The sequence below is a fragment of the Otolemur garnettii genome, unplaced genomic scaffold (assembly GCF_000181295.1).
Source record: "Otolemur garnettii isolate 467f Iridium unplaced genomic scaffold, OtoGar3 scaffold00145, whole genome shotgun sequence".
In the NCBI taxonomy this organism is placed as follows: Eukaryota; Metazoa; Chordata; class Mammalia; order Primates; family Galagidae; genus Otolemur; species Otolemur garnettii.
Genome location: NW_003852540.1, coordinates 3,519,564 through 3,538,010, shown reverse-complemented (window position 1 = coordinate 3,538,010; position 18,447 = coordinate 3,519,564). Strand labels below are relative to the sequence as shown.

Here is an 18,447-nt window from a genome sequence, read left to right as displayed (position 1 = left end):
TTGGCGGGTCCGGGCTGGATTCGAACCCGCCACCTTAGGTGTATATGGCTGGCGCCTTATCCGGTTGAGCTACAGGTGCCAAGCCTGGAGTTGTCTTTCACAGGCTGTCTCTGAGAGCCTCTCAGCCCTTCCTTACCTCTGTCTTCTGGTGTGTCTCCTCCCGATAGAAGGAGGACATGGAGGCTGTCCCTGGCTACCTTTCCCTGCACCAGTCAGCAGAGAGCCTAACTCTGAAGTGGACCCCCAACCAGCTTATGAATGGGACTCTGGGGGACTCCGAGCTGGAAAAGAGGTGGGAGCTTTGGGACTCACTCCCAGGAGCCAAGGAGGGGAGTCAGGGCTTGACCCCAGACCAGGGGATGGAGAGGCCCACCTTGCACCAGGGAGCAGACCTCACTTACACAGATGCCAAGAATTGCAGGGAGAAGCTGACTGGAGTAAGTCCCAAGCTAAGACTCAGCCAAGCCTAGGTATGAAGAAGATTACCTGAGCCAACCTCTAGGAAGCTGAGAATGACAGGCTCTGTGCCATAAGGGCACCATAGGACTCCAGGGACATGGCTGAGCTCACTTCTTGGCTGTGGTCATCCTATCTTCAGGGGAGTTGCAGATGGTAGTAGGGCCAGAAGACAAGGAAGGCAAGATGGAGGTCTTGGGCCACAGTGACACCAATCTGGTTCCTTTCCAGTGTTTATTGGGATTATGCCCTGGTGGTGCCCTTCAGTCAGATTGTCTGCATCCACTGCCACCAGCAAAGTAAGCCCCCTTGGTACCCAGCACAGGGGTGGGAAGGGAGAGGCTGCCTTCTCCCAGCCATGCATGGGGCCTATAGGACTTCTTGTCCTCCTACTATCCCTGCTAATGACGCTCCTGCCCATGGTCTAGCTCAGCTGTTGTCCTACTCAGCCTGGGGAGCCTGGCGAGCCTGGCCAATAGGCCATGGTGATGGGCGGGGCAGTCTTGAGGTGGACCCGGCCTCACTTGCCACTTTCTCCCCTCAGAGAGCGGTGGCACGCTTGTGCTGGTGAGCCAGGATGGCATCCAGAGGCCACCACTGCACTTCCCACAGGGAGGACACCTGTTGTCCTTCCTGTCCTGTCTGGAGAATGGGCTGCTGCCTCGAGGACAGCTAGAGCCCCCGCTGTGGACCCAGCAAGGGAAGGTACCTCAGGATACATGAGGCTCTGGGTAAAAGGCTGTGTGGGTGGATTCTCCATCCACCTCCCTCCCTTCCCTACATGGAGTTCTTAGGAGCAGTCTTGGGTGGGACCCTGGATTGGACTCTGCCCTGGGTAGGCTGACCACCCACCCTTCCCTCTGCAGGGAAAGGTGTTCCCCAAGCTACGGAAACGAAGCAGCATACGCTCTGTGGATGTGGAGGAGACAGGCTTGGGGCGCACTGCAGACTACGTGTTCCGGATCATCTACCCTGGGCACAGGCATGAGCACAGTGAGTGTCCCAGACTTTAACCTCGAAAGAGGAGAAAAAGATGCCCAGAGAGGTGGGGGAGCACAGCATCACTGAGGAGGGTGGCCAGTGGGGTCCACTGACCAGGCCACGTTAAGACAAGAGGCTCATCACTTAGCCTGCCAGCTGGGCCTTTTACCTGCAATTCAGGTCTTCTACCTGGCTCTCTTCCCCACCTCTTCACCTAAGACTGTACTGGATAGACCCAGGCATCACTGTACAAGATTCTCTTAGTCATCCTTTTAAGCTCTGCCCCTGGGGAAAGAACGTGGGGAGACTAGAAGAAGGAGGTGGAGAACTCTCCATTTCTCTTAGGGCTGCCCCTGACCTCCACAGGGAGGCCTGGGTATGAGATCGGTGCTTCTTTTTGATTGGTGCGAATTGTTCCCTGACTCCCCTAGAGCCAGAGTCCTGCTCAAACCAGCTACTGATGAGAAGAGCTTTAGCTGAAATGTGAGGCTGCGTCTGAAGAGGGCGAGACTTGGAGCTGTCTGGGGGACTTTGGGGGCTGGAGGGGGTCTTATGGTGGCTTGGTCCTCATGGGTCTGGGTCCTGCCCTGCCATGGACATGTACCCTTGGGCCTGAGGGCTCCTTTCTTGTCCAAGTGCTGCTGCTGCTGCTACCTATAGGTTTCTCTGGGCCAGGCTTGTTTATCTTGAAGATAAAGTCAGGGAATTTGCCAGCTCAGAGCATTTATTGCCAACCAAACCCCTTCCTCCCTGTATTTCCTAACTCGCGCCAAAAAGTTGTCAACAAGTTGTCTCTGTGTTAGCGGACGGATCACCCAGATGGCAATACCCAGATGGCTCAGAGAGTCCCAATGGACTTAGGGGGCACAAGACATGGGGATTTCCCCTCCTGTCCCACATGCACCTGACAAGGAGACACCTCTTTTGCCAGAATGTGTTTGTACACTTGGTGTTTAATCTCAACATGTTGCTCAGTTTAGCTTATTCACTCTGCTTCCCCTCTTCAGTCCTTGGCATTTTTCAGTTCTGGTCACTTCATTTTAAGGGCCATTTCCTCAGAGCATGGTGAGCCAGGGCACCAAGGAGCTAAAACTCAGCTGAGTGACTCAGACTCCTTGAGGGCAGCTCTGGGAAAACCCTTGGAGGGAAATAGTTGAATTTATAGTCTGAAAAGAGGGATTTGGAGTAATCTTCAGATCTGGTCCAGCCTGACCATGGCAGGAGCTGAAGAATGATCAGGCTCCATCTGCTGACAGTCTTGCCAGCTTAGACCAGGGCTGGTGAGCTCTCAATCTTCCAGCCTGTCCCAAACAGTCCCTGTCCTTCACATCCTTCCCCTACCCCCCAGTTCTCTCTCTTCTGTTCTTTCTAGAGAGGGCCTCCTCCTATGAATGAAACTCTGCAGCTGCCCCTAGCCCCTCACCTTCTTCCATACTCTCCCAAGTAAATCATCAAAAGAGCTTTTTGGGCCTGATGTGGCGGCTCGTGCCTGTAATCCTAGTACTCTGGGAGGCTGAGGGGGTGGATCACCTAAGGTCAGGAGTTGGAGACCAGCCTGTGGAAGAATGAGACCCATCTTTACTAAAAATAAAAAAACTAGCCGGGCGTTGTAGTGGGCGCCTGTAGTCCCAGCTACTTGGGAGGCTAAGGCAAGAGGATCTCTTGAGCCCAAGAGTTTGAGGTTGCTGTGAGCTAGGACTCCATGGCACTCTGCCCAGGGTGGCAGAATGAGACTCTGTCTTTAAAAAAAAAAGAGCTTTCTGGTCCCCTCCATTCCCCTCTTCTGTGCCCTGCAGGTTCAAGGTGATCCTAGCCTCCATTCTGCTCACCTTGAGGGAGTCCCTCCTGCCCAGGGATGAGGGTCCTCATGCCTCTGCCTCTCGCTATTTTCTTTGAGCAGTCACTATTAACTACCACCACCTAGCGGCCAGCCGGGCGGCCTCGGTGGACGATGATGAGGAAGAGGAGGATAAACTACACGCGATGCTCTCAATGATCTGCTCGCGGAACCTCACAGCTCCCAATCCGATGAAAGGTTTTTATCCCTCCCTCTCTCCCTGACCTGCCTCATCCTCCACCCCACTCCCCTGGGCCCACCTGCCACCCACTGCAGGGGCTGGAACAGCAGTGTTGGCATTAGAGGACTTGCACCCAGGGTAGGGTGGTTCCCTTCCATCAGGAGGCAAATGAGGGGGTACTGAAGGAGGCCAGACAGGTGCTGAAGAGGGGATGGTACAGAGCACATGGTTCTGGGCTGTAGGGAGGGAGTTTCAGGCCTGAGAGGGAAGAAGATCCACTGACAGAAAGGTGTGATCATCTGATTGCCTCTTGGAGACCCGGAATGGTGCTCTGAGCCCATTCCTATTCCCCGGGTCATGCTGGCAAATGCTAAACAGTGGTCTCTTTTCCTCCTGCTGATTGGGAAGACCAGCCTCTGGGCCTTGTGCTTCTGACTCTTAATGGAAACAGGACAGAGATACGAGGCCCTTCCTGGGGCGGGGGTGGGGACTGGACAGGTCATACAGATAGTGAGTCCTATGGGTCAGATGAGAGGTTGGGGGCCATTACTGAAAAAGACTCCAGGGCTCAGTTTTCTCAGTAGGTCTGAGGGTTTCAGCAAGCATGGCTTGGCACCTTAGCATGAAATCTAGAAATATCTGCAGTGTGGTGTTCAGGAGGGGGCACAGGCTCAGGGACTAGAGACATGAATTCCTGCCCTAGCTATGCCTCTGGTTCACTGTACAGTTTTAAGCAGGTATCTCACCAGCTTAAAGCTTAGTCTTATCTATGCCAGGAGTCTAAGACAAGTGTGTTTCCAGCATCCCTGATTGTAGAGGTGCCCTTCCTTGGAAATGACACAGCACAGTCCCTCACTATCCCTTTGCCCACCACCATCTCCTTAGCATAGAGCTGGTTGGTAAAGAAGGACCCCTCTTTTTAAATGTTTTTTTTTCAGTTTTTGTCCAGGGGCTGAATTTGAACCCACCACCTCCCTCTGGTATATGGGGCCAGCCACAGGTGCTGCCCCGAAGGAACCCCTCTTTTTGGACTTATCAGCCAGGGTGCCTATGTGGGCTGGCAGGGGTACTCAAGAAAGGGTGGGTTAGGAAGAGATCAGGGAGCCTCCCCTCTCCCATTCCTGTGCCCCAGGATCAGTCGCTGCTTCTCATTTCCTACCTCTGCAGAGAGTGTCTTAAGACTATGTCACACTCCTTTTACTCCAACACAAAGTTTTGCCAAGGGGCCCAATTCCTTAGCCCAGCCACTATGCCAGTAATAATGAATCCTCCATGTCTGGGCAACCAGGGCCGTGGCTTAGCACACATCCAGCACACCCTGCCGCCACCCCTTGTTACTGCCACATACCTGCCCCGGTGCCTGTGCTCCCTCCCAACCCCTCCAATGTGAGCTGTAGGCCAGGCCCAGGTGGGAACGTTCCATTTCTGGTGTTTATTGCCTACACACACCTGCCACCTGGTTCCTTGCAGACCTGGACTTAGGGCAGATGCTTGTTTATAGGTTAACTGACTTTGAGCTGTGTGGGAAGGTTGATCACTAGGAGAGGTCAAGGAGCTCCTTCTTATCCTATGAGCTGGTCATTAAGCTGGAGGCTGGAAGGTCCCAGTAGAGCCCTTGCCTGCAGACTTGGTGATAGAAAGCCTATCCCTGATGAGTCTTAGGGCTGAGGTTTTCAAGATCAGAGAAACTTCCAGGCTCACTTGCCAGGGTCAAGAGGCCTTGGGGTTTGTTTAGGAACCCCCTTGGGGAACTTAGGGGCTAGGGCAACTCAGTGTGCAGCTCCTGGACCCCAATACTTGGGAAAGGGAAAGAAGCATAACAGCAGAATTGGTAGGTGGTTGTGGAGAAGGGTGGAGGATGGAGCCCTCTCCACTCCAGTCCATAATGACAACACTGTTGAGTCCGTTCTGCCAGCCGTTGCTTTTCAGGCCTGCAACATGCTTGACTTGTGCATGTGAATCAAGTGGCGGGGTGTCCAGATTTCCCCTCCCTCCCCCTCTTTTCCCCTTCCCTCTCCTGCTGCCTCCTCCTCAGAGCAGAGATGCTATTCACTCTAATTCTGCTCCAGGCCAGGCACCTTTCACTCGGAGTCTTAGGGGCTGTAGGGTTCACCCACCCTGATTGTTTTGCTTTACACTTTCCTCACACTCAGAGGAGAGAGTCAGAGTCAAAGCTGACCCCCTGCCCAGCCTGCTGCCCCTCACCCAGTCACTCCAGAGCTCCAGCTGTCTGCACTGGGTTAATTCAGAGACGCAGTGTTCAATACTGGCTGGTTCAGCTCCTTCCTGGAGAATTAAGGTGAAGAGCATTGACCCAGGAGACTTGCCTTGTTCAGGCCCTGCTTTTTGGGCATGAGCTTGTTTCCCTTTGTACCTGCCTTCTGCACCTGCTGCCTTCCCTGCCTGCCCGCCTGCTGCCTGCTGCCTGCCTGGCTGGGCCTCCCACCAGGACTGGCCTCTCTCCTGCCTGCTGCAGGGGCATGCATTGGGCTCCTGCCCTACCCTACCTGCACTGGTCCTTTCCCTCTCCTTCCCAGAGTCTCAGGCATGGCTTGCAACCCCCTCACTCCCAGAGCCGCAGCCCCTCCTCACCAAGTATGTTCCCTTAATTTGCCTCCTGGTGGAGCTGAAGGGCCAGATACCTACCAAAATGTCAGCCACGAGCCTGGGAAATAAGCCCCAGACACAGCTGGGTAGCTCCTGAGGGGACTGGAGGGGGCTCAGCTCAGCTCTCCCCAGCAAGGCACACCCAGAACTGGAGTCTGGCTCCCACAAAAAATAGTCCTAGGCCTGCTCCACGCCATGCAAGGCCCAGGCTGAGCCCGCACCCTCTAGACTGAAGGAGAAGCAGCACCGGCAGGAGTCTGCTCAGCACATACAGCTCTCTCTCTCTCCTTGTCTTCACTCTTCTCTGCTCTATTCCTCCCTCCTGGTGTCACCTCCTAGTCCTTTCACTTCCTGCCTTCACTTTGCTTTATCTCTGTGGCTCACTGGACCCGCCAAAGTCCCCCATGAGCAGTGCCCTGCCCGACTTGGGCCCTGGAAGCTCTCGAGGATCTTCAGTTCTGATTCAGACCAGCTGGGCTGGCTGAGAAGGCTCTGTCTACTGGTGGTATAGACGTGTCCAAGGAGCTATCTTCTGAGGCTACACTGGGGCACGTTCTTCTATGACTAACATGTTGGATGATGGGCCTGTGTGCCCAGCCTCCATCCCCATCTCCACAGTAGCCTAGCAGCCTGGGCATTTTGCCCTTCCTTCCAGCTCATAAGTGTGTTTCTAGGAGGCCACCATGCTGACTGCAGTCAGGCTAGGCAAGAATGGAGGAGCCCACCTAGGCTGCCATGGGATCTGGCAGCTGGGGCAGCTGGCCCAGGCAGGGAGCAGTGTTCCTCCTTAACAACTGGCTGCCAGATCTGGTCTCTCTCAGAAGAGCAAGGCCTGTAGGACAGGTGACTTGGGTATCCCTGGGGGGCCTTGATCAGTAGGGACTCCCCTAGAGGGCAGGGCTCAGAATTTAAAGCATTCTAAGCACCTTTCTGAGCATCTCAGAGTTTGACCAAAAGGGCTAAGCTGAATCCTTGAAGGCCAAGCTAACTGGGAGCATTTTAGGGAACTCAGGCCTTTGTTCTTTCTCTTACTTTCCCCTCTAGAAAAGCAAGAATTTGCTGGCAGCAAGATGGAGATAGACACCCACAGTCATTCATTGATAAAAGTCCTCAAGTATTTTATCTTATGTAGAAAGACACCATGCCAACCCTCTCCAGGCTTGGTGGAGGCTGGGAAGTGTCAGGCACCTTCTCTCCCCACCATTTCTGTCTCTGGGCTCTGGACCAGGCAAACACTACTCCCGAGATTTTCCACCAATGGGTGACTTCATGCTGCAGCTCTGGGCACAGAGGTGGGCATGCTGCAGGGTGCCTGGGAGAGGAGATCTCTGAATCCCTGACCACGGCTCCTTTCCTGCCCTCAGATGCTGGTGACATGATCGAGATGCAGGGCTTTGGACCCAGCCTGCCAGCCTGGCACCTGGAGCCCCTGTGTGGTCAGGGCTCCTCCTGCCTCTCCTGTTCCTCCAGCAGCTCCCCATATGTGACCCCTAGCCATTGCAGCTGTGTTCCTGACCGGTGAGTGAGGGGGGGCCAGAATATCAGCTTCCCTAATGTGTCCGTCTATGTGCATGTCCATCTGTCCTTAGAGGCTGTGTAATTTGTATGGCAGGGTGGCCTCTGGAGTTAGACAGACATGAGTTCAGATTTCACTTCTGCTACCCATGTGACTTTGGCAAGTAACTAAGTCACTGTGAGCCTCTATGTTTTTGAGCCTCAGTTTCTTCATCTATAAAATGAGAATAATACCACCTGCTTACTAAAGCGCTGTGAGGACTAAATGAGATATAATTGTGTGAACATCCAGAGTTGTGCCTGGCACATAATAGGTGCTCAGTGCTTGTGAGTGTCCCTTCCTGATGTGACATAGGTTCTGCTGTCAGGCAGTACATCTGAGGTTACTCAGATGTCTAGGCATTTGCCATGTGTCAAAAGCAGCACAAGTGGGCTTCATGTGAGCTGTTCCCCCTAATCTGTTTCTCCTAGGTCTCAGGTGGCTATATCTAGTTTTACATGAAGAAAACAAGATTTATTAAAGTCAAGTTAGTTGCCAGGCCAGGTACGGTGGCTCACACCTATAATCCTAGCACTCTAGGAGGCTGAGGCAGGTGGATTGCTTGAGCTCACGAGTTCAAGACTAGCCTGAGCAAAAGCAAGACCCCGGCTCAGAGTTGGAGGTTACTGTGCTATGATGCCACAGCACTCTACCCAGGGTGATAGCTTGAGGCTCTGTCTCAAAAACAAATTAATTAAAGTAAAATAAAATAAGTTAGTTGCCAAAGGTCCCTGGGTTGTTACGGGCTAGGCAGGGCCACAGGCACCTCTATCAAGGGTGGCTGGCAGGGATGGGGAGCCTGCTGACATGCTACTGGGCTGTGGATCCCACTCCATATATCATCCCAAGTGCCTGACCTGTCCCCTCAGCTCACATGTCCTTCCTTCTTTTCCTCCTCTCACCACAGGGGCCATGGGTCCCTTCTCTCTGAGCCAGGCTGTTTTCACAGGTTGCCCCTCAGGCTACTGTGTGAGAGCATGAAGAGGCAGATTGTGTCCCGGGCCTTCTATGGCTGTGAGTGTGGGGTGACATGGGGCTATGAGTGGCTGGGGGCAGCGGAGGCGCCTTGCTCACAGTCTCCTGGCTGCCCACTGCAGGGCTGGCATACTGCCGCCACCTGTCTACGGTGCGGACCCACCTGTCAGCGCTGGTGCATCACAACATTATCCCACCTGACCGGCCCCCCGGGGCCTCAGGAGGCCTCACCAAGGATGTGTGGAGCAAGTATCAGAAGGACAAAAAGGTATAAACTCTGGGGTTCCAGAGCCAGAGGCTGGGTCAAGAGGCAGGGCAGGCAGCAATGTGTACAAAGCCACTTGCTTGTAGATCAACTGGGTATTCCAGATAAAATGTGAGGTAGATGGGGTTGAGGGGCGAAGACTGATGGCCATGGATGACCTGGGTCATAGTAGAATCCCATTCTACCCATACAACTGGGTAGAATCCCGTACAGTGGGTTTACATGGGAAGGGGACTGGACGGGAGCTGTGTCTGCCTCCACATTGCCCTGTGACCTCAGGCAGAACTTTGCCTCTCTCTGGGCTGTTTCCTGCCCTATAAGGAAGAAGGGTGGAACTAGATCTCATTTGGGGCACAAGAGGACATGGCTGTCCCAAAGCAAGGTTTGCCTGAGCGTCAGCAGAGTCACTAAAGCCCCTCCTGGGCCCCAGTTCTCCATGGGAAGGGGCTCAGCTGGGCCATGCTGACTGTGGGGCTGCATAGTCTTTACTCCTGGGTCCCTCAGAACTACAAGGAGCTGGAGCTGCTGCGGCAGGTTTACTATGGAGGTGTGGAGCATGAGATCCGCAAGGACGTCTGGCCCTTTCTGCTTGGCCACTACAAGTTTGGCATGAGCAAGAAGGAGATGGAGCAGGTTAGGGGAGCCTATCCCTGTGGGGCTGGGGAGATAGGAGGCTGGGTCCAGACCCCCGGGAGGGGGCCTCGTAAGCCTCAGCCCCTTCCCGGCTGGAAAGAAACATGGCAGAGGAGGATGTTAGCAGGGAGGCTCCACTGTCCCCACCCTGGGAACCTACTCTAGTCTCTGGCTGTCCTAGCCTCTAAGACTCAGGGCCAAAGGCCCAGTGTCTGCCCAGCCCTGCAGAGGAGGGCCTGGTGCAGCCCTCCCATCATGATCATGGTGTGATCTGAGGACAGGTGGATGCAGTGGTGGCAGCAAGGTACCAGCAGGTGTTGGCGGAGTGGAAGGCCTGCGAGGTGGTGGTGAGGCAGCGCGAGCGGGAGGCTCACCCAGCCACACTCACCAAGTTCTCCTCGGGCAGCAGCATCGACAGCCACGTGCAGCGCCTCATCCACCGAGACTCCACCATCAGCAATGATGTGAGCCAGACGGGGCCTTGAGGGTGGGGGGCCTGCAGGGAGCCACTTGCATTTATGCATGGTAGTCCAGGACACTAGCCTGGCTTCTGATACTAGCTGTGGAGCCCTAGAGGGAAGGCTTAATGAGTCTGTCTCATTTTCTTCAACTGAAAAATAGATAGCTGTCCCTCTGCTGCCAACTTTTCTGGGTATCATGTTCTGTTTGAACCAACTAGTAAGGAAAGATAGGTTCACTGGGATTTAGGGGAAACCTTCTGTCCTTGTAGAGAGAACTCAGAGCTAGCAATAGGCAGCCCTGGGTCCCAGTCCTAGATCCATTACTGACAAGACGAGTATCTCTGGGCAGAAACTTCCAACCCTTGGTCTTGGTTTCCCTTCTCCACTCATATCCTCTGATTATAAAAGCTTCCTGGAGAGCTGTTGGCCAGAGAACAAGGAAGCAGTCAGAATGGTCCCACTGGTGTCTACTGATGAAAGCCCCCCTCCCCTGTGATACTGTCTGTTGCCTTATAGAATGAACTATGCAAAGCTAGCAGAGCACGGGAGGGTGGTTCTTCCTGGCATTACCCCTGTCTTTAGAACAGCAAGTTCTAAACTATGCCTACTTGGCCCAACCAATACTGATGAGTTTCATTTTTAAGGACATTGTTTTATTAATTTGTTTTTTCTTTAACATTGCCTTTTTAGATAATGTGCATTCTTTTTACTTTACTAAATCCTTAATAATATTAACAGAAAATCTAAGTTGAAATAAGACTTTCTATTTTTTTTTTTTTTTGAGACAGGGTCTCATTATGTTGCCCTCAGTGTTGTGCTATGGCATCACAGCTCACAGCAACCTCAGACTCTTGGGCTCAAGAGATCCTCTTGGCTCAGCCTCCCGAGTAGGTGGGACTATAGGGGTCCGCCATGCCTGGCTAGTTTTAGTATTTCTATTTTTAGTAGAGATGGGGTCTAACTCTTGCCCAGGCTGGTCTTGAACTCCTAAGCTCAGGCGGTCCACCTGCCTTAGCCTTCCAGAGTGCTGGGATTATAGGCATGAGCCACTGCACCCTGCTGAAGCAAGAGTTAAATACAACTAACAAGACCCTGTGTCCTCTTCCATGTGCTTTGTTCTCAATCCCCTATTCATGAATGTGTTCTCCTTCTCCCTGCCTTTGGGTTTTGTGAAAGTCCATACTAGTGTCCAGCTGCTTAGCTCACAGATGGCAGCCTCCTTCCCTTCCTTGCTGGCTGTGCTCTGAGGCTCCTGATTTCCTCAGAGCAGAGTCGTGGCCTTACCCCATACTTTATGCTTCTATTCTTAGCATCCCTTTCCCAACTTACTCTAAATAGAAAAATAATGACCAAAACCAGTCTGTGTGTATGTTTCTTGTTTTACCTGTGATTGGTCCATTGTTTCCGAACAGTAGAATATGTTGTTTCCTTTTACATCTCAATTCTCCTCACCTTGCCTGAGGGCTAACGTAGATGACTGTAGAAAATTCCTGTCTTGGGCTGCTGAGTGTTGAGTACTGAAATAAAGAAAATCTTGTTTTTTCTAAAACCTCTGGTGGGCTTTCACCCGGGGTGCTTTAGCAGGTACACCTGAACACCGAGGACACTCTCCTGGTCTGTGACTTGAGGCATCTGTAGAATGAGACTTAGCTGACACTAACCACTGAGTGTCCAGGCTTCTGGTTTCCCTTCTTTTCAGCAGCCACTGGAAGCCTTGGCGTGCTTCCTACCAACAGAGACTGGACAGGGCTCAAGACATATTTACCCAGAGACCTTGTTTCTCTCTGCCTTGGAGGTGGGGGGTGGGTGGCTCAGAAGCTGGCTTGGTGCCCAGTAGTGGCAGTGTTGGAGGCCATGGTGGGGGTAGGGGACTGAAGAGAACTCTCAATTCCTGTTCCATTCTGACCGTGGGAGGAGATGGACTGCAGGAAGGGGCTGGAGTGCAGGTGGGAGCTGCTGTCTCTTCAACCCTACCAGGTGTTTATCTCTGTGGATGAGCTGGAGCCCCCAGGGCCCCAGGGACCTGAAGATTCCAGACCAAGGCCTGACCAGGAACTGGGAGCCGAGACCCCGGGCACGGCCGTGGTGGAGCAGCAGCAGTCAGTGGAGTTTGACTCTCCGGACTCAGGACTGCCATCTTCTCGCAATTACTCTGTGGCCTCGGGCATCCAGTCGAGCCTAGATGAGGGGCAGAGTGTGGGCTTCGAAGAGGAAGACGGCGGTAGGGAGGAAGGGTCCAGTGAGCCGGTCCCTGCAGCCCACACTTTCTCCGAGCCCCAAGATCCCAACCAGGAGAAGGCTTCTCCGGCCAGAGAGCTGGAGGCAGGAGAGGAGCTTGCAGCTGTGTGTGCTGCTGCCTACACTGTATGTGGGCGTCCCTCAGGCATTGTTCCCAGCTTGCCCCAGAGGCCTCCCTGATATTCCAAAGCTTGGGGACGGGCTGGCAGGGTGGAAGGTGGGGTTGCTCTAGCTGTCCTGTAAGGGAACACTAGCCCATCTCTCAGCAGCCCAAGAAGACTGTGTTCTCTGAATTCCCTGGGTTCCCCGTGTTTCTGCAGTTTGTCGTTTAGGTGCCTCCTGCCCCAATCTGAGGGAGGCTGGTCAGTCTCACCCCTGACGGCACTCCACTCTTCCAGATAGAATTATTGGACACTGTGGCCTTAAATCTGCACCGCATAGACAAGGATGTGCAGAGATGTGACCGCAACTACTGGTACTTCACGTCCCCCAACCTCGAGAGACTCCGAGACATCATGTGCAGGTGCCGTGTGGGGCAGGGGTTGGGTGGGAGGTAGGGACAATGTCTCACACCCTGCTGCTGGCTGTTCTGTGAAAGGTTAGGTCTGGAAGGTGCCCTGCTCCTCTGTCCTGTCCCAGAATCACACTTGGCTCCTCCTGTCTGGAACACTTTTTTCCTCAACATCCCTCACCTCACCCCTCTTCATTCTTAGAGGTCTTTGGGATCTCAGCTTTAGCCACACTTCTTTACGAAGTCTTACCTGACTTCTCTAACCGTGTCCCACATCCAAGCTGTGCTAGACTCTTGTCTTTTTTGAGTGCCTTGGGGACAGGGGTCTGGGACATTCCCTACTGTCTCCCAGGGTGGGATGCACAGTAAGTGCCTCAAGGTCATGGGAAAGCTAACTTCTGGATGGCAGGCTGCTCTGCTGACCATCTCCCTGGGGATCCCCGAGGGGAGGGAAGGATGGAGCATAGCCACAGTGACTCTGTCCCTGGCATTTCAGCTACGTGTGGGAGCACCTGGACGTGGGCTATGTGCAGGGCATGTGTGACCTGCTGGCACCTCTCCTGGTCATCCTCGACAATGGTGAGGGAATAAGGGGGGTTTCCTAAAATGATGTTGGGATTGGGCTAACATAAGCTAGAGAAAGGAAAAGATGGCTAGGTCTGGGAGGCTGAGGCAGGTGGACTGCTTGAGCTCAGGAGTTAGAGACCAGCCTGAGCAAGAGTGAGACCCCATCTCTACTAAAATAGAAAAACTAGCTAGGTATCGTGGTGAGTGCCTGTAGTTGTCTGAGCTACTCAGGAGGATCACTTAAGCTCAAGAGTTTGAGGTTGCTGTGAGCTATGATGCCACAGCACTCAAGTCCAAGTAACAGAGAGAGACATTGTCTTGAAAGAAAAAAGAAGGCAGCTAGGTTTGAAAGGTGGAAACCTGAGCCAGCCTTGCCCTCCAGGTTCTCTTGCCTAGCTGGCTTTACTCCTGTCTTCCCTCAGATCAGCTGGCCTACAGCTGCTTCAGCCACCTCATGAAGAGGATGAGCCAGAACTTCCCCAATGGGGGTGCCATGGACACCCACTTTGCCAATATGCGGTCTCTCATCCAGGTATGCTGCCACGGGTACATGATCAGGCAGAACTGGGCATGTCCTCCCTTTCCAGGGAACATTCCAAAAATGTCCTTTACATATAAGCTTAATTTCTTTCGTTTTAAAAAATATTATTTTCAGTGTCACAATTGAGTATGCGTGTGTGAATGCTTGTTCTCATGAAAGTTCTGGAGAATAGTAGGGACTGATGAAAATGGTGTAACTCAGCTGGGTATGGTGATTCGCCTGTAATCCCAGCACTCTGGGAGGCCCAGAAGGGTGTTTTGCCTGAGCTCAGGAGTTCAAGACCAGCCCGAGCAAGAGTGAGACCTCATTTCTAAAAAAGTAGCAGGCATTGTGGCAGGTGCTTGTAGTCCCAGCTACTTGGGAGGCTGAGATAAGAGAATCACTTGAGCCTAAGAGTTTGAGATTGCTGTGAGCCATGACACCATGGTACTCTACTTAGGGTGACAAAGTACGACTGTCTAAAAAGAAAGAGGTATAACTCTAAAAACAGTATACCCAGAGATGCGACCCCCCACCTTAGGAGATGTGAAGGGTAGGGAGGGTGGCTATGGGGTGGACAGGCAGGTCTGGGAACCCCACCCTCCCCTGGGCATGGAAGATGGTGGGGGTGGGGTGGAGAGAGGCAGCATCAGTTCAGGATTCAGTCTCTCTCCCTTTCCTCACCTATGTAAGATCCTGGACTCAGAGCTGTTTGAGCTGATGCATCAGAATGGAGACTACACCCACTTCTACTTCTGCTACCGCTGGTTCCTGTTGGATTTTAAGAGAGGTCAGAAGTGGGTTGGATCATGGGGCTAGGGTCAGGGATAGTGGGAGGTTCCTCTTCCCCAAAGCCAGTGGTTCTTAGTCATAAATGTGCTTGGGAACCATTTGGGGAACTTTTAAAAACTACCAGTGCCAGGCGGTGCCTATGGCTCAAGGAGGAGGGCACTGGCCCCATATGCTGAGGGTGGTGGGTTCAAACCCAGCCCTGGCCAAAAAAAAAAAAAAAAGAAAGAAACTACCAATGCCCTGGGTGCCACCAAGCTCTAGACTTACTAACCATGGCTGCCTGGGGGTATGTGTTCTTAAAGGCTCCCTAGGTGATTCCCAAGTGCAGACAGGCTTGCCAGTCAACATTCTAATAAGTCAGGGTTTTCAGAACTTTTTCCAACCCAAAGCATCCCTGAGTGCCAAGATGTTAAGTCCTGTAAAAGTAGAGTTGAGTCCAACACAGGGGCTTGTACCTATAGTCCCAGCTACTCAGAGGCTGAGGTGGGAGGGTCACTTGAGCCCAGGAGTTTGAGACCAGCCTGGCCAATATAGCAAGACCCCATCTCTAAAAAAAAAAGAAAGAAAGAAAGAAAAATTAAGCTAGCTATGGTGGTATGTGCCTATAGTTCTAGCTTCTTGGGAAGCTGAGGTGGGAGGATTGCTTGAGCCCAGAAATTTGAGGCTGCATTGAGCTATAATCATGCCACTGCAGTTCAGTCTGGGTGACAGAGGGAGACCCTATCTCTTATTTTTTGGGGGACAAGAGTCTTACTATATCGTCCTTGTGCTGTGGTGTCACTGCTCACAGCAACCTCAAACTCTTGAGATTAAGCAATTCTCTTGCCTCAGCCTCCTAAGTAGCCAGGACTATAGGTCCGCCACAACACCCAGCTGTTTTTGTGTTGTAGTTGTCATTGTTGTTTTAGCAGGCCCGGGCTGCGCTCGAACACGCCACCCCTAGTGTAAATGTCTGGTGCCCTAACCACTGAGAAACAGGCGCCTAGCCAGAGACCTTCTCTCTCTTCTTTTTTTTTTTTTTAGAGACAGTCTCATTTTTTGCCCTCAGTAGAGTGCTATGTTGTCACAGCTCACAGCAATCTCCAGCTCTTGGGCTTAGGCAAGTCTCCTGCCTCAGCCTCCAAGTAGCTGGGACTATAGGCACCTGTCAGAATGCCCGGCTATTTTTTTGTTGCAGTTTGGCCAGGGCTGGGTTCGAACCCGCCACCCTTGGTATATGGGCCTGGCGCCCTACTCACTGAGTCACAGGCACCACCCAACCCTGTGCCAAAAAAAAAGTGAGTTGTTCTGGTGAAGTACAGATACAGTCTTCAGGAACCCAGAGTGCAGAAATTACCTAAGAGTGAGGTCTAAGGTACAAAACCCCCATTCTTGAACTAGGCTATGTGTAACGGAGAATCCTATGACCTTGGCCAGATGGTGCCCTGACTCCCCACATGGCTCCACCTAGACTCCAATAACCAGCCAGCCAGGCTTAGCCTTAGCCCCGGCCATGTGGCTGGAACTCAGTGAGCACCAGCCCCTTACTGTCCCCAGAGCTGCTGTACGAGGATGTGTTTGCTGTGTGGGAGGTGATCTGGGCGGCCAAGCACATCTCGTCAGAGCACTTTGTCCTGTTCATCGCCCTTGCCCTGGTAGAGGCCTACCGAGAGATTATCCGCGACAACAACATGGACTTCACTGACATCATCAAGTTTTTCAATGGTATGAACTGGTCTAGCCGTCCTGGCTGCACCCAGCAGGCCCCACCACCACCACCTCCAGCCTCTACCTCTGTCCTATGCAGAGTTAGAGGATTCTCAGGAATTCTGGGGTCCTTTCCCCATAGGTAGGATGTCAGGAATCTAGCTGAGGTGGGAGGATTGCTTGAAGCCAAGAGTTTGAGACTAGCTTAGGTGACATAGTGAGATCCTATCTTTTTAAAAAAACAAGAATCCAGGAGGTAGAAACAACAGAGCAGCTAGCCACAGCCTCCAGCCTACTACCCTCTCTCTGGGCCTCCTTACTATTACCCGTGTTTCCCTCAGAACGGGCTGAGCGTCACGATGCCCAGGAGATCCTGCGGATTGCCCGGGACCTCGTCCACAAGGTGCAGATGCTCATAGAGAACAAGTGAGAGCTGCAGCTGTTGTGTAGAGCTTGGGCGCCAAGCCCCTGGGCTACAGGAGTGAGAGGGCCAGGGGTGTCACAGCCCTGACTGCCCTGACCTCCAGCTGACCCTGCCTATCCAACGGTGTTCCTAACAAAGTGATTGTGAGCCTAGGATTGGACTCCAGGCATTGCTTGCCTTGGAGGGCAAGTCAGGGGCCAGGATGCCCTCACACCAGGGCAGGGATAGGAGGGGTCGGCCTCAGGGAGCAGCTGCCTTGGGGAACATCTACTCTGCTCCCCTCCCAAATATCTGGGAATAGCCCCACTGCCACCTGTAGCCTCAGGCCGGACTGTTCCCCATGAGTCAACCTGGGGCCCTATAAAGTTAGCAGGGGCTATTATGGCCTGGGCCCTCCCTGGCAAGGGTTGTGTGGGGGAAGGGTTCTGCACTTGCTCTTCTGGGAGTCCCTTTGCAGTCTGGTGCACTGCGTGCACACCAGACGCGCTTGGGGCAGCCTGAGCAGCTGCCAGTTCAGCCATGTGTGCAAGAGACCTGGGTACCTTCCAGGCCCTCCCCTGAGATTCTGGGGCAGTTAGAAGATGTGGGCCCTGGGTGGGAGCAGCCCACCTCAGCAGCACTGCCACTGCCACTCCCCACTCTGTACAGTGCACCCATGTGTGTCTGTACAGTCTCACTCTTGCCACCCTGCCCTGGCTGTATGCAATAGATACTGCCCTGGAAACTATAAGGATGCTCTTGCCAGTTGGATGATCTGGAATAGGGTCGGAGCACGTGCTCTTGAGAGGAATCACAGAGCAGTTCTGTAGGAAAGCACTTCTGTCACAGTTCCTCTCAGGGACAGGCCTCAGAGCTTCAGGGCAGCCTATTGTCTGTCCCAGGCATCTGCTGAGTCCCTGGGGCTGCAGGAGGTGGGGCATGCCTGGGTCTCCCGTGACTGTCCCTGGTGGGAAGCAAGGCTGGCTCTGCCTTCCATATGCTTCTTGGGATGCCCGAGAGGCCTAGGAACTCCTTGAAGAAGCTACGTTCACACGGGTGCCAGGAAGGGCATACCTCTTGATCCCAGGCATGCTGCTTGCTCTGTCATCGCATTTTCCCTCCACCCCAACACATGCAGGTGAGGCCTTACCCTGGGACTTGGAGGCTATGCCAGGGCTGAGTCCTGTCTAGTAGTCGCCAGGGTCTGGCGGACTTCCTGCATTTGAGAAACACGAGAAAGGGCCCAGCAGCCCTTCTGCATCCAGCACAGCCTTTCCAGCCCTCACCTGCCCCTGGGCACTGCACAGCCTATTTGGGGGCCAGCCCACCCCACGTGTCCATACCTGTTGTCATGAGTCCTTGGCCTCCACCAAGCACTGGTGGCCATTTGTGTGCCTGCCTCAGTGACGCAGTGGTTTCGTGAGGAGCAGAGTGTGTATGTTTTTTGGCTCAGAAACTATACTCTTCAGTGTAACAGACTAATAAACATAGCATTTGGCAACATTCAAGGCTCTGGGGGCTGCTTGTAGGACTGGCTGGACATTGAGAGATGGTGATGGGGAATTCTAGAAGCTCCACGACTGAGCAGTGATAAGGGCAAGCTCCAGAAGTCAAGGGTGGCAAAAAGGGAACTATAGTTGCCAAGAGAGGGCTGTGGGCTGCTCAGGGAGTTGGGAGGGGGGTGGCTAAACCTCAAGTAGTCAGTGCCCTGTGGAGGACCCATCTAAGATTGACCAGGGGCTCCTTCAGCCTAGGGATAAGAGTAGGCCCTGTTCCACT

At 53.3% G+C, this 18,447-nt stretch overlaps 1 protein-coding gene across 1 annotated transcript in view; it reads left to right on the top strand.

Annotated features, from left to right (window-relative positions):
* Positions 1-18,171, top strand: part of SGSM2 (small G protein signaling modulator 2) — a 38,431-nt gene extending 20,260 nt beyond the window's left edge. Inside the window, exons 8-24 of the mRNA XM_003799079.2 lie at positions 168-292; positions 688-755; positions 1,001-1,161; positions 1,323-1,449; positions 3,338-3,472; positions 7,427-7,580; positions 8,567-8,631; positions 8,715-8,860; positions 9,362-9,490; positions 9,772-9,954; positions 11,929-12,315; positions 12,588-12,712; positions 13,197-13,279; positions 13,690-13,799; positions 14,481-14,577; positions 16,116-16,283; positions 16,607-18,171. Of these exons, the coding sequence (XP_003799127.1) occupies positions 168-292; positions 688-755; positions 1,001-1,161; positions 1,323-1,449; positions 3,338-3,472; positions 7,427-7,580; positions 8,567-8,631; positions 8,715-8,860; positions 9,362-9,490; positions 9,772-9,954; positions 11,929-12,315; positions 12,588-12,712; positions 13,197-13,279; positions 13,690-13,799; positions 14,481-14,577; positions 16,116-16,283; positions 16,607-16,695 (2,352 nt within the window). The 3' untranslated portion in view covers positions 16,696-18,171. The remainder of the gene's footprint in view (positions 1-167; positions 293-687; positions 756-1,000; positions 1,162-1,322; positions 1,450-3,337; positions 3,473-7,426; positions 7,581-8,566; positions 8,632-8,714; positions 8,861-9,361; positions 9,491-9,771; positions 9,955-11,928; positions 12,316-12,587; positions 12,713-13,196; positions 13,280-13,689; positions 13,800-14,480; positions 14,578-16,115; positions 16,284-16,606) is intronic.
* The last annotated feature ends 276 nt before the right edge of the window (positions 18,172-18,447 follow it).